This window comes from Mauremys mutica, chromosome 7, assembly GCF_020497125.1.
Source record: "Mauremys mutica isolate MM-2020 ecotype Southern chromosome 7, ASM2049712v1, whole genome shotgun sequence".
In the NCBI taxonomy this organism is placed as follows: domain Eukaryota; kingdom Metazoa; phylum Chordata; order Testudines; family Geoemydidae; genus Mauremys; species Mauremys mutica.
This window is the reverse complement of record NC_059078.1, coordinates 32,842,949-32,854,834: the sequence shown is the minus strand read 5'-3', so window position 1 is coordinate 32,854,834 and position 11,886 is coordinate 32,842,949. Positions and strand designations below refer to the sequence as shown.

Sequence of the window (11,886 nt, the reverse complement as noted above, 5' to 3'; positions counted from 1 at the left end):
ACAGCTTCATTTATTGATGCATGAAAGGAAGTGTAGAGGGACACAAAACATTGTCCATGGGGGTTACCCAGAGGGGCCATCACAGGGTGCTCTCCCATCTGCCTCGTTGTCTGCTTGGTTCCCAGAGGGGGTGGCCCCACAGACAGTAGCCAGGCCCAGCTGGTCATGGCTCAGGATCTCCAGCTGGTCACAATCCTCACTGGAGGGGGAGGCAGGGGCCTGCGGGGGGGCAAAGAATCGGACAAGGCTGTGGACCTCACGCAGCTCATAGATGGTCTCCAGGGCCAGCAGCATGGCCAGGAGCCCCAGGAGAAGGTAACCTGTGGGGGAGAGATGAGGATCAGGGGACTGAGATGGGATTTCTCCCCTTTCCTCTGCAGCACAGCATCCCCGTAGAGCCCCATCCCCTCCCTGCACCAGTGCCCCCTACAGAGCCCCTACCCTGCTCCCTGCAGCACAGCACCCCCTACTGAGGCCACCCACCTCCATCCCTGCAACACAGGCCCTCTGCTGAGCCAGTCCCCCCACTCCCTGCAGCACAAGTGTCCCCTAGTGACTGCCTGGAAAATGGCTCACAGGTGATGCTGATTTTGTAGAGATGGCGCAGCGAGGGGGGGCTGCCGCGACCTGGCACGTAGTCCCCAAGTCCAATGGTGCTGAGCGAGATGAAGCAGAAGTAGACGGACTCCAGGAAGGTCCAGCCGTTCTCCAGGGCCCAGAAGCAGAGGGCTGGCAGCAGGATAAAAAGCCCCAGTACACCCAGTCCCATGGCAGCTGCGTGTCCCAGCGCTGCATGGCCTGGAGAGATGCCCCAGTGGGTGTGAAGATACTGAACGGGCCGGTGGGTCAGCAGCCCCATGAGTCGCTGCAGGAGACAGGTGGCCAGGAGCAGGGTGGCTGGGAGTCCCAGTAGGGTGTAGAAGATGCAGAAAACCTTCCCCCCATCCGACAGGGGCACCGTATGGCCATAGCCTGGGGGGAGAGAGTCAGTGGGGAGGTGGAGGGAGCAGTGCCCCTCACTCCCAACCCATAGCTCACTGCTATCCCAGCTCTGCCCCCCATACCCCACCCTAGCTCTGCCAGTGCCACTCACTCCTGACCTGCAGCCCCCTCCCCCACCCTCTCAGCATGAGTGGACCTCACTCCCAGCCCACAGCCCCGTTCTCCCAGCCCACAGCCCCCTGTTCTCCCACCCCAGGTTCCCTTTACCCCCCAGCCCTGCCAGCGCCCCTCACTCCCAGCCCGCAGCCCCGCGCTCCCCCGGCCCCGGGCTCCCAGCGCCCCGCCCCGCCCCTACCCGTGGTGGTGAGGACGCTGGCGGCGAAGAACAGCGCCGAGCTGAAGTCCCAGTTCTCGTCATCGGAGACGTTGCCCAGCGCGGAGACCCCGTAGCTGTCGGCGTCCAGCACCCGCTCCAGCAGCCGCTCCAGGCCGGGCTCCGCCAGGCAGCCCTGGTGCTGGCGCACGAAGCCGGCCCTGGCGCCCCGCAGCGCCTCCCGGAGCCCGGCCTCCTGCGGCGCCTCGACGCCCACGAAGACGGCGGTGCCCAGCAGCAGGAAGAGCCCGTAGGCGCCCAGCAGCAGCCAGTAGCGCCAGGGCTGGGGCACCGCGGGCAGCTCCATGGGGCCAGCCGGGCTGCGGCTGCTTCCTGGCCGGGCCACACCTGCCGCGGGTGGAGCCGGCTGGGCCCCGGGCCAGGCAGGTGCAGCCGGTTCCTGGTGCTGCTGAGCTGGGCGTGTTAACCCTTCCGGCGCCGGCCTGGCCCGGGAGTCCAGCTCGGCTCCCCAGGGGCGGGTCCGTAGGCCTCTGCGGAAGCCCCCAGAATGGAGCCTGGAGCAGAATCGACTCCCTCCGCCGTGGGCAGGGAGAGCCCTGAACCCGGAGAAACACCCCAGTGGGGAGGTTACGAGGCTGGGAGCCAGGAGTGGGCTCTACACCCGGGGGGGGGGCGTGGGGGTCTAGTGGTTAGAGCAGGCGGTTGAGAGCCAGGATCCCTGGGGTCTACTCCTAGCTCTGCTGCTGACCTTGGACAAGTCTCTTCCCCACTTAGTGCCTCAGTTTCTCCTCCCATCCTGTGTCTAGTCAGACTGGGAGCTGTACAGGGCAGAGCCTGTTTCTCCCTGTGGGTCTCTGCAGCAGTGGGGGCCCCAATCTCTGCCAGGTGCTGCACAGACCCACAGGGAGAGGCAGACCCTGACCTGAACAGCTCCAGTCCCAGTCAGATTAGATAAAGACAGGATCATTCCGTATTGTACTGATGGGTAGGGTTGCCAGCCCTACCGGAATTGGCATCAATCTCCCGGTAACTATTGAAAGCAATCAGGAGATTTAATAGGTATGGTACAATTAATGACATTACATCATGGGGGTGGAGTGGGGGAAGTCTCCTGGAATAGCTTCAGTCAGAGTTGGCAACCCTGCAGATGAGGGAAACTGTGGTGCAGGGGAGAGGCAGGGACACATCCATGATCCTGCCTGGCACCTGCAGCAGAGATGGGATGTGAACTCAGGTGTGCTGATGCAGCACCCCAACCACAAAACCCTTCTCCCCTCCCCCATTATGGGCAAGGTTCTTCTGCACAAAATGTCCAGCAAATCTCAGAGACCCCAGCATACAAAGGGTTAACCCCTCAGCGCTCCAAAGGGGATGGGGAGGACTGACTGGGGGGAGGAGAGGGAGGGTCTGCTCCCAGCAGCTGCAGGAGGCGGGGGTGACAGGAGGTCAGGGCAGGCATGTGTCTGGCTAGGCTATTGAAAGTGGCTGGCTTTGGGGAGCGGGGTCAGTGGGGCATGAAGCTTCCCTCCAGCCCCAGGGACTGGAAGTGTGTGTGTGTGTATAGAATTGAAACCAACAGTGACCCCCTACACACACACCCACCAGCTGGCATCGTTTGCAATAATCGTTGGCTAAGCAGCTGGTCTCTTTGGGCAGCCGTTCAACGGGGAAGACCAGCACTCCAGGGGCAAAATGAATGGGTGCAGGGATCTCATTCTGTCTCCTAGAGAGAGACACTGGGGACCTCTGGTCACACGCAGAGGTCACTGGTGCAGATAGAAAGAGTGTGGCTGAGCTGGTAGCATTCACACGTGCTTCACACCAGGCCTGGGGTGTATCAGACCAATGGGCCCATCTAGCCTGGTATCTTGGCTGCTGGATTCAGAAACCTGGCAGCTCTGGGATAATTTAGCCCCAGGTAAAGGTTCTACCAGACTCCAGGAAACTGAGGCATGGCTCAATGTTGCTGAAGCTTAGACCCCAACTAAAACTGTGGGAAACTGAGGTATAGTTCAGTATTGCTGTAGCTAACATCTCAGCCAAACCCCAGGACTGGAGGAACCTTTTCCTAGGGACAAATTATTCCATAGCTGAGGGGGATTTAAGCCAGCCACAGGGAGGGGCGGCTCTAGCCATTTCGCCGTCCCAAGCACGGCGGCACGCAGCGGGGAGCGCTCTGCTGGTCACAGGTCCCGCGGCTCTGGTGGACCTCCCGCAGGACCAGCGGACCCTCCGCAGGCACGCCTGCGGGAGGTCCACCGGAGCTGCCAGCTGCCCTCCCGGCGACCGGCAGAGCGCCCCCCGCGGCATGCTGCCCCAAGCACGCACTTGGCGTGCTGGGGCCTGGAGCCGCCCCTGGCCACAGGACCAGGCTAGATGGAACCACTGATTATTTTTTACCTCATCTAACTCTGGATATGGTGGCTATATTCACTCCCCTCTGTGGGTTTTTTTTTTTTTTTTTTGGTAATAAGGCTGAATGGAAATCTAGTTGCAATGAGTCCCCCAGGTAAAAGGTGTATGGGATAGCTCATTGGTTTGAGCATTGGTCTGCTAAACCCAGGGTTGTGAGTTCAATTGTTGAGGGAGTGATTTGGGGATTAGTCCTGCTTTGAGCAGCGGGTTGGACTAGATGCCCTCCTGAAGTCCCTTCCAACCCTGATATTCTATGGTTTTTTGAAGGGCGGGGGAGGATTTCTCACAGGGCAGTGCAGAAACAAGAGGTGAAGATTAATAGGATAATTGAGAACCAATAATGAACTAAGAATGAGGAAATGATCCCGCCCTGGAATGTTGTGCTGGAGAATCCAGATATGAAGTAACAAGGAACTGAAAGAATATTGTAATGAAGTAAATAAAATAACCACACAATATTGTTAATGAATAGAATTAAATAATTAATCAAGATGTTAATAAAATAATGATTAAATTATTAACCCATGACAAATCATACATAAAAAAATTTACACATAAATATAATTAAACAAAGAATGACTATAACAGTAAAATAATACATAAAAACACTATTAACAAAATAAAATGAACAATTATAGTCTCAATTACTAGTTATAAAATTAATGAAATACATTGATACTATTTTGCAATCAAGTTAAGCATAAAATAAAGCTATTTTATTAATTATAAATAATTACATTATATTCACAAAATTATATTAAAATATAATAAACACAAATAAAATAGAACATTAAAACATAATAAAATACAACATTAAATGATAAGCCAACAATAAAACAATGTTAATAATAATTATAAAATGTATAACATAAAAGTATAATTATTGCTATAAAATTAACACAATAAAATAATTATATCAATTAAATATATCAATAAATATAATCAATGAAAGAAAAACACTACTAATAAAATATAACTAATTAATTATAAAACCATATAATAATAAATCAGATAAATGATAAAATATAATGAAATATAATGCACAATATAATACATACAAATAAAAATAATTAATCCAATGATCACGATAATTAATAAAATGTGATCTATACAAGAATAAAATCAAGATATATTTTAAAATCAGTTACTGAAATAAATAAGAAACATTAACTACAACAGGGAAAGCAATAGAAAATATGTGAAAAAATAAACATGAAATTAACCCAATAAAAAGGAAGTGCATAATAAGAAGACACAAACTACGGGAGGACACACGTATTAAAGTGGAGAGAGAATGCATTTTTAAAAAGTCAGTAAAGACAAATTTAATGTTAAGAAAGCATAAACGATTCAGAAGTCTAACAAAGAGCTCATACAGTGTACATTTAAAAATAAATTATGAATGTAAAACATGATGACAAACAGTACTAATATGACTGACTGTGTGGATGAATAAATAACAACATATAGATACTAGACTGCAGGGGAGAAGCCTACACCCCGTTTGGGGTTGTGTGGGGGAGACTGTAGGGGGATGATTCTGCACTCAGAGTGCGCAGAGGAAATAAATCTTAAGGGGCGATCCTGCCCTGCAGGCTGTGGGGGCTAGGTGGAATCTGGGTTTGATACAACCCTGATATATACCCCCCCACACACACCTGCCTGCCTGCCTGCCTGATCCCCTTTAGAAACAGAACCAGAGCTCCTTCCTTCCCCTGTGCATCTCAGGGGTGCTGTGAAGGGTTAATTCCTCCCTTCCACACCCCCGCCCTGCTCCTGCCCCACAGCCCAGCTCCAGTGTGAATTCTCTCTCTGGGGGGATGACTCATTGGATACCCCACCCCCCGCAGCACGTGCTGTGCCTATAATAGGGGGTCCTTTTGTGTCTGGCGCAGGCAGGGATCACGTGTGGGGGCACCTGCCATCTGCCACTGCCCCCCACTCCCTGGGGACCCCCTAATCCTGCTGCCAGCCCCACAGCCATTGGCTTCCCCAGCCCGACCATCTGGAGCTGTGGGGCTGCACAATAGGGGCAGGGGCTTTATATACAGGGCTGGGGCATATGGGGCACAGAGGACACACAGACTGAAGGGAGTGGGGACAGTGCTGAGGTCCAGTCAGTCCGAGGGAGACCCCAGAACTGGCACAAAGGCTGGACAGGCCAAAGGAGCCCCAGAATCAGCACTGAGGCGTGGACAGACCGAGGGAGCCATTAGAATCAGCACTGAGGTGCAGACGGGCCGACAGAGCCCCCAGAACCGGCACCAAGGTGCGGACGGGCCGACGGAGCCCCCAGAACCGGCACCGAGGTGCGGATGGGCTGACAGAGCCCCCAGAACCGGCACTGAGGTGCGGACGGGCTGAGGGAGCCCCCAGAACCGGGACCGAGGTGCGGACGGGCCGAGGGAGACACCAGAACCAGCACTGAGGTGTGGATGGGCTGAGGGAGCCCCCAGAACTGGCACTGAGGTGTGGATGGGTGGAGAGAGCCCCCAGAACTGGCACCGAGGTGCAGACAGGTGGAGGGAGCCCCCAGAACCAGCACTGAGGTGCGGACAGGCCAAGCGAGCCCCCAGAACCGGCACCGAGGTGCGGACGGGCTGAGGGAGCCCCCAGAACTGACACTGAGGTGCAGACGGGTGGAGGGAGCCACCAGAACCAGCACTGAGGTGCGGACAGGCCAAGCGAGCCCCCAGAACTGGCACCGAGGTGCGGACGGGCCGAGGGAGCCCCCAGGGCTGACAACAGTGAAGTTCTTACAGACTGAGGGAGCCCCCAGACCTGGCACCAAGATCCAGACAGGTCAAGAGAGCCCCCAGCGCCCACAATGCCCCGTGGTTTCCTGGTGAAGAGAACCCATAAGGCAGGCCCAGCCTCCTACCGGATCCGAGCCCCCTCAGCTGAGCCTCTTGGTGCCAAACCCTGGCCTCCAGGCTGCCCCATACCACAGCCCCCGACCCAGGGGAGCCCCCCTGGTGCAAGCTGGACTCCAGCATCCTGCCCCCTGCCCCAGAATCCCCTGCTGCCAACAGCCTCCCCCTCCTCCTCGCGACGGGGAGCCATTGTGTGCCAGCTGTGCCGCCAGGCCTACGGCGACCCGCCCTCGCTGGCCCGGCATGGCTGCTCAGGTCTGGCCCGCGTGGAGTACCGCTGCCCTCAGTGCCCCAAGGCCTTCAGCTGCCCAGCCAATCTGGCCTCCCACCGGCGCTGGCACAAACCCCGCGGGCAGGGGGCAGCCAAGGAGAACCAGAGCCCTAAGCCGGGCACTGGGCCCGACTCCCACCGGGCTGACTTCGGCTGCGTCCACTGCTCCAGGCGGTTCCGGCGCCGCAGTGACCTGCACAGACACCTGCAGCTACACCGGGCCGGGCCAGGGCTGAGCCAGAGTCAACTTCTCCATGGCAACTGCCCCCCCATCCGCCTCTGCTTGCCAAAGGAGGGGGCTCTGGGCCTAGCTGTTGGCTCCCAGCCCTGTCCACTGCGGGCGGTTGTCTCCACCAGCCTTTCCCAGGGCAAGGGAGATCTGATCAGCCCCCCCAGTGAAGCTCTGGTCTCCCCCCCAGCAGCTCTGTCGGTGCCACTCAATCCCGACCCCCAGCTCTACCAATGCCCTCAATCCTGACCAACAGCCCCCTGCTATCCCAGTTCTGGGCTCCGTGCCCCCCCCCCCAGCCCCAGCTCTGTCAGGGCCCCTCAATCCCAACCACAGCTCCCTGCTATCCCAGCCCTCATTCCCCCCCTCCCCCCCAGGAGTGCCCCTCAATCCTATTTATTGTGTAACAGAGATTTTATCATGAAGATCTAAGAGCAACAAAGAACTGTTTTCAAAGACGAAAACTGCTCAGGTCAGGCCGGCCCAGGCCCCACCTTCCCCGGATCCTGAGCACTGGTGTCAGATGTGCACTGGACAGGCTCACGGACTGGGCGGATCTGAAGCAGACAGACCCCCTGTGGCTTTGCTCTTCTGAAAAACTGAGACATTTGCCTTGAAGATCCAGCACTGAGGGGAAGGTTTTTGATTTGCAACAACTGCCCTGTTCTGCGTGGATCCCTGGCCCCCCACAGGCAGAGGCGCACGCCAGCACCACCCAGGCCCAGTGTGGCACAGGAGCAGAGCTACATGCTACCATGGTATGACTGGGCACTGCTTAGGAAGGCAGCTCTGTCTGTGCCTGGGGGAGGGCATGTCTATTAACAGAAGAGTTTGGGGTGAGGTTATTGTGGGGGCGAGGCAGTGGGTGTGTCCGCATGGGAGGAGTTTGTCTGAACTGTGTATCTGGGTGGGGGGTGTTTTGTGTCACTTTGTGGGAGGGTTGTCTAGTGTCTGTGGGTATCTGTGGATACATATCGCAATGCTGTTGTGGTTCTGATCTGATGGGCCCAATAATGGCATGTTTCTGTATGCAACCAGCCCCCCCTTCCAGTCTCCTCAGCTGGCCTGGCACTAACCACCCACACCCTGTGCCGGCTGCTCCTGACATTGTGACATGTCATAAATGCAACAAAGACAAATAAACTCTGCTCCCCAATTCCCAGGTGTCTCCCGCCCCAACCCAGCACGGGCACCACACAATGGGGAACATGCCCCAGAGGAGTCTCCACAGATCCTGACCAAGATTGGGGCCCCATCATGCCAGGTGCTGCCCCGAGATCAAGGGCACCCTTTTGTGAGGGGCACTGCACAGACCCTCAACCATGATCAAGGGCCCCTGTTGAGCCAGTGCTGCAGACCCCAATCAATATCAGGCCCCTGTCATGCCAGGTGCTGCACAGACACACAATGAGAAACAGTCCAGCCTCACAGAGCTCACAGGCTAAATTAATGAAATCCAGGAGTCTGGGCTCCCATCACTCTCCCAACTCAGGACTCTTCAGAGATGGGTTCGTGTGCTCCGAAAAATTCATGTTCCCCCGTAGTAGGGGTCTACTATAAGCCACTAATGAAGAAGGAGAAGGAGTTCCATGAGCCATTTCTAGAACAAACACCAGCAATATCCAAGACATGAGACCTGGGTAGGAATAGGAGACTTCAGCTGCCCAGCCAGCTGGTGAAAAAGTAATGCAGCAAAGCACAAAATGGGCCAATAAATTCTTGGAACTGTTGGGGACAATGTCTGTTTCAGAAGGTGGAGGAAGTAACTCGCCCCTGGAGACGGGATTGTGACCAGTGGGAGGGATCACTTGCAAATCTGGGTGAAAGCGATCCTGAAATACCATTTCATGACTCTAAGGAAAGGAAGGAGTCAGAGCAGCAGAATCAGGACAACAGGCTTCAAAAAAGCCAATTTCACCAAACTCAGAACTGGGAGCTAAGGTCCCAGGGGAAGAAAATTGAAGGGAAACAGGAGTTCAGGAGAGCTGGGAGTTTCTCACAGAGACAAAGGTAAAGGCACAACAGCAAACTAGTCTGATGCGAAGGAAAGGCCAACGTGGCTCCATCAGGAGCTCTTTAATGACCTGCAAATCAAAATGGAATCCGACAAAAAGTGGAAACGTGGGTGAATTGCTAAGAATGAGTACAAAAGACTGGCACCCGCAGGCAGGGACAAAAGCAGAAAGGCTAAGGCACAGAATGAGTTACTCCTAGCAAGGGACACAAATAAGGCCTTGTGTAAATCAGGCATTCACAGAAACGGTGAAATTAGTCCAAGATAGTGGTGTTTCCAGAAGTGGGGAGGCAGAAGCAGGGCTGTTGAAAAAAATCATGGTATTGGGCTAATTTGGCTGCTTGTGGGGGAGTAAGGGCAGGGACTGGGGCTCGGATCGCTCCATCCTCAGCTCTGGCCCAAGCTGTCACTGTTGTTTCCTGTCTGGTCAGCTGGCAGGGAGAGTGAGGGTAACGCTGCCAATGTGGAGCCCTGGCTGGCCTGACCTATAGTGTCCCCTGACAGACTCGGGGGGAGACACTGCAGCACCAGCTGGCGAGGAGGAGAGATTGGGATCTACCACTTGGAGCGGGAGCAGGGGTGTGAGGGGGTCCTCCCCTGGCAGGGGGATCTTGGTGTGAGGGAGCCCTGCCCTGGCACGGGGATCAGTGTTGGGGGATGGAATAGACACCTCCCCCTTCACACAACTGATCATGCTCCAAGCAGCAGAACCTGGTCTCACCCTGATCCCCCCACTCCAGGACATGGCACCTCACACATCCTCGATTCTCCCAGCAGGGCAGGGCCCTCTCCCCCATCTCTGCCCCAGGCCAGATTGCCAGCATCATGAGGTGAGACATCCCCCCAGGGCACCACCTCACTACTCCCAGAGTTGGACTGATCTGCCACCTCCATGTCCCTCTCTGGAATGGGACCAGCTTGCGAACCCTGCATGAGCACCTGAGGCTTCAGTGGGGAGGTGGAAGTAGATATGTCTGTTTCTGCCTCCCAGCTGTTGGAAGAAATACAGCAGTGTGAGGATGCAGGGACTTGGCAGCTGTGCATATTGCATGAAATTCACACTCTCACCCATAACCCTGTTGTGATTTAAAAAAACAATCGCCAAGCAATGCAATTTTTGCAGGGCCTTAGACATAAAAGGTAATAAGAGGTTCTAGAAACACATTGGGAGCAAGAGAAAGATGGAGAGTGTAGGCCTACTACTTAGTGGGGAAGGAGAGCTAATAACAGATGACATCAAAAAGGCTGAGGTCTTTACTCCCTGTTTTGCTTCAGTCTTCACTAAAAAGATTAATGGTGACTCAGTACAATTAATGTTAACAAAAAGGGGGAAGGAATGCAGGCCAAAATAAGGAAGAGCAGGTTAAATATTTAGCTAAAGTACATCTATTCAAGTTGGCAGGACCTATGGAATTAACTCTCAGATACTTAAGGCACTAGCTGAAGCAATCTTGGAATCACTAATTTATCTTTGAGAGCTCATAGAGGATGGGTGAGGTCCCAAAGGACTGGCGAAGGGCAGACATAGTATCTATCTCTACAAAGGGGAACAAAGAGGACCCAGGGATTATAGACCAGGCAGCCTAACTTCAATACCTGGAAAGATACTGGAACAAATTATTAAATAATTGGTTTGGAGGTACTAGAGGATAACAGGGTTATAAGGAATAGCCAGCATGGGTTTGTCAAGAATAAATCATGCCAAAGCAACCAAATTTCCTTCTTTGACAGAGTTACTGGCCTAGAGTGGATAGTGGGGAAGTTGTAGATGTGATATATCTTCATTTTATTAAGGCTTTTGACACAGTCCCACGTGAGATTCTCATAAGAAGACTAGGGAAATGTGGTCTAGATGAAATTGCTATAAAGTGAATACCATGGTTCTCTTTCAGACTGGGAGGATGAATCTAGTGGGGTCCTGCATGGGGTCAGTTCTGTGTCTGGTACTATTCAATGTTTTCATTAATGACCTGGATAATGGAGTGGAGAGTATGGCTGTAAAATGTGTGGATGACACCAAGCTGGGAAGGGTTGCAAGCCCTTTGGAAGACAAAATTAGAATTCAAAATTAGCTTGACAAATTGGAGAATTGGTCTGAAATCAACAAAATGAAATTCAATAAAGACAAGTGTAAAGGACTGCACTGAGGAAGGAAAAAATCAAATGTGCAACTACAGAACGGTGAATAATTGGCTAGGTGGCAATACTGTTGAACAGGATCTGGGGGTCATAGTGGATCACAACTTGAAAATGAGCCAGCAATGTGATACAGTGATGAAAAAGGCTAATATTCTTGGGTATATTAAGAAGAGTGTCATAAGTAAAACACAGGAGATAAGTGTCCTGCTCAACTCAGCACCGGTGAGGCCTCAGCAGGAGTACTGTGTCCAACTCTGTGTTCAACATTTTAGGAGAGATATGGAGAACTTAGTGAAAGTCCAGAACAGGGCAAGAAAAATGACAAACAGTTTAGAGAACCTGCCTTTGAGGAAAAGTTAAAAAAACTGGGCATGTTTCATCTTGAGAAAAGAAGACTGCGGGGGAGCTGCTTACAGTCTTCAAATATGTTAAGGGCTGTTCTAAAGAGGACAGTGATTGGTTGTTCTCTGTGTCCACCAAAGACACAAGAAGTCATCGACTTTGTTTACAGCAAGGGAAGTTTAGGTTGGAAAAATTTTCTAACTCTAAGGATAGCTCAGCTCTGGAGCAGGTTAGGAGTCTGCGGACTCCACACCACTGGAAATTATAAGTTAGACAAACAGCTGTCAGGGCTGGTCTATGTATACCTGGTCCTGCCTCAGTGCAGGG

The 11,886-nt window shown here is 53.2% G+C and overlaps 1 protein-coding gene across 1 annotated transcript; it reads right to left on the bottom strand.

Moving 5' to 3' along the window:
* On the bottom strand, positions 1-1,759 carry KCNK7 (potassium two pore domain channel subfamily K member 7). Its single transcript, XM_045024832.1, has 3 exons — positions 1,298-1,759; positions 577-972; positions 1-320 (listed from the first exon to the last, which is right to left on the bottom strand). The coding sequence occupies exons 1-3, from the start codon at positions 1,620-1,622 to the stop codon at positions 64-66; spliced, it is 978 nt and encodes a 325-aa protein (XP_044880767.1). The 5' UTR covers positions 1,623-1,759; the 3' UTR covers positions 1-63.
* Positions 1,760-11,886: the final 10,127 nt, after the last annotated feature.

Bases quoted from the DNA above. Each gene is read 5' to 3' on its own strand.
- KCNK7 (XM_045024832.1), bottom strand. From the start codon at position 1,622: ATGGAGCTGCCCGCGGTGCCCCAGCCCTGGCGCTACTGGCTGCTGCTG. The intron at 973-1,297 runs GTAGGGGCGGGG...CTCTCCCCCCAG, and splicing joins CAGCGTCCTCACCACCACGG to GCTATGGCCATACGGTGCCC. The intron at 321-576 runs GTGAGCCATTTT...TCTCCCCCACAG, and splicing joins CTACAAAATCAGCATCACCT to GTTACCTTCTCCTGGGGCTC.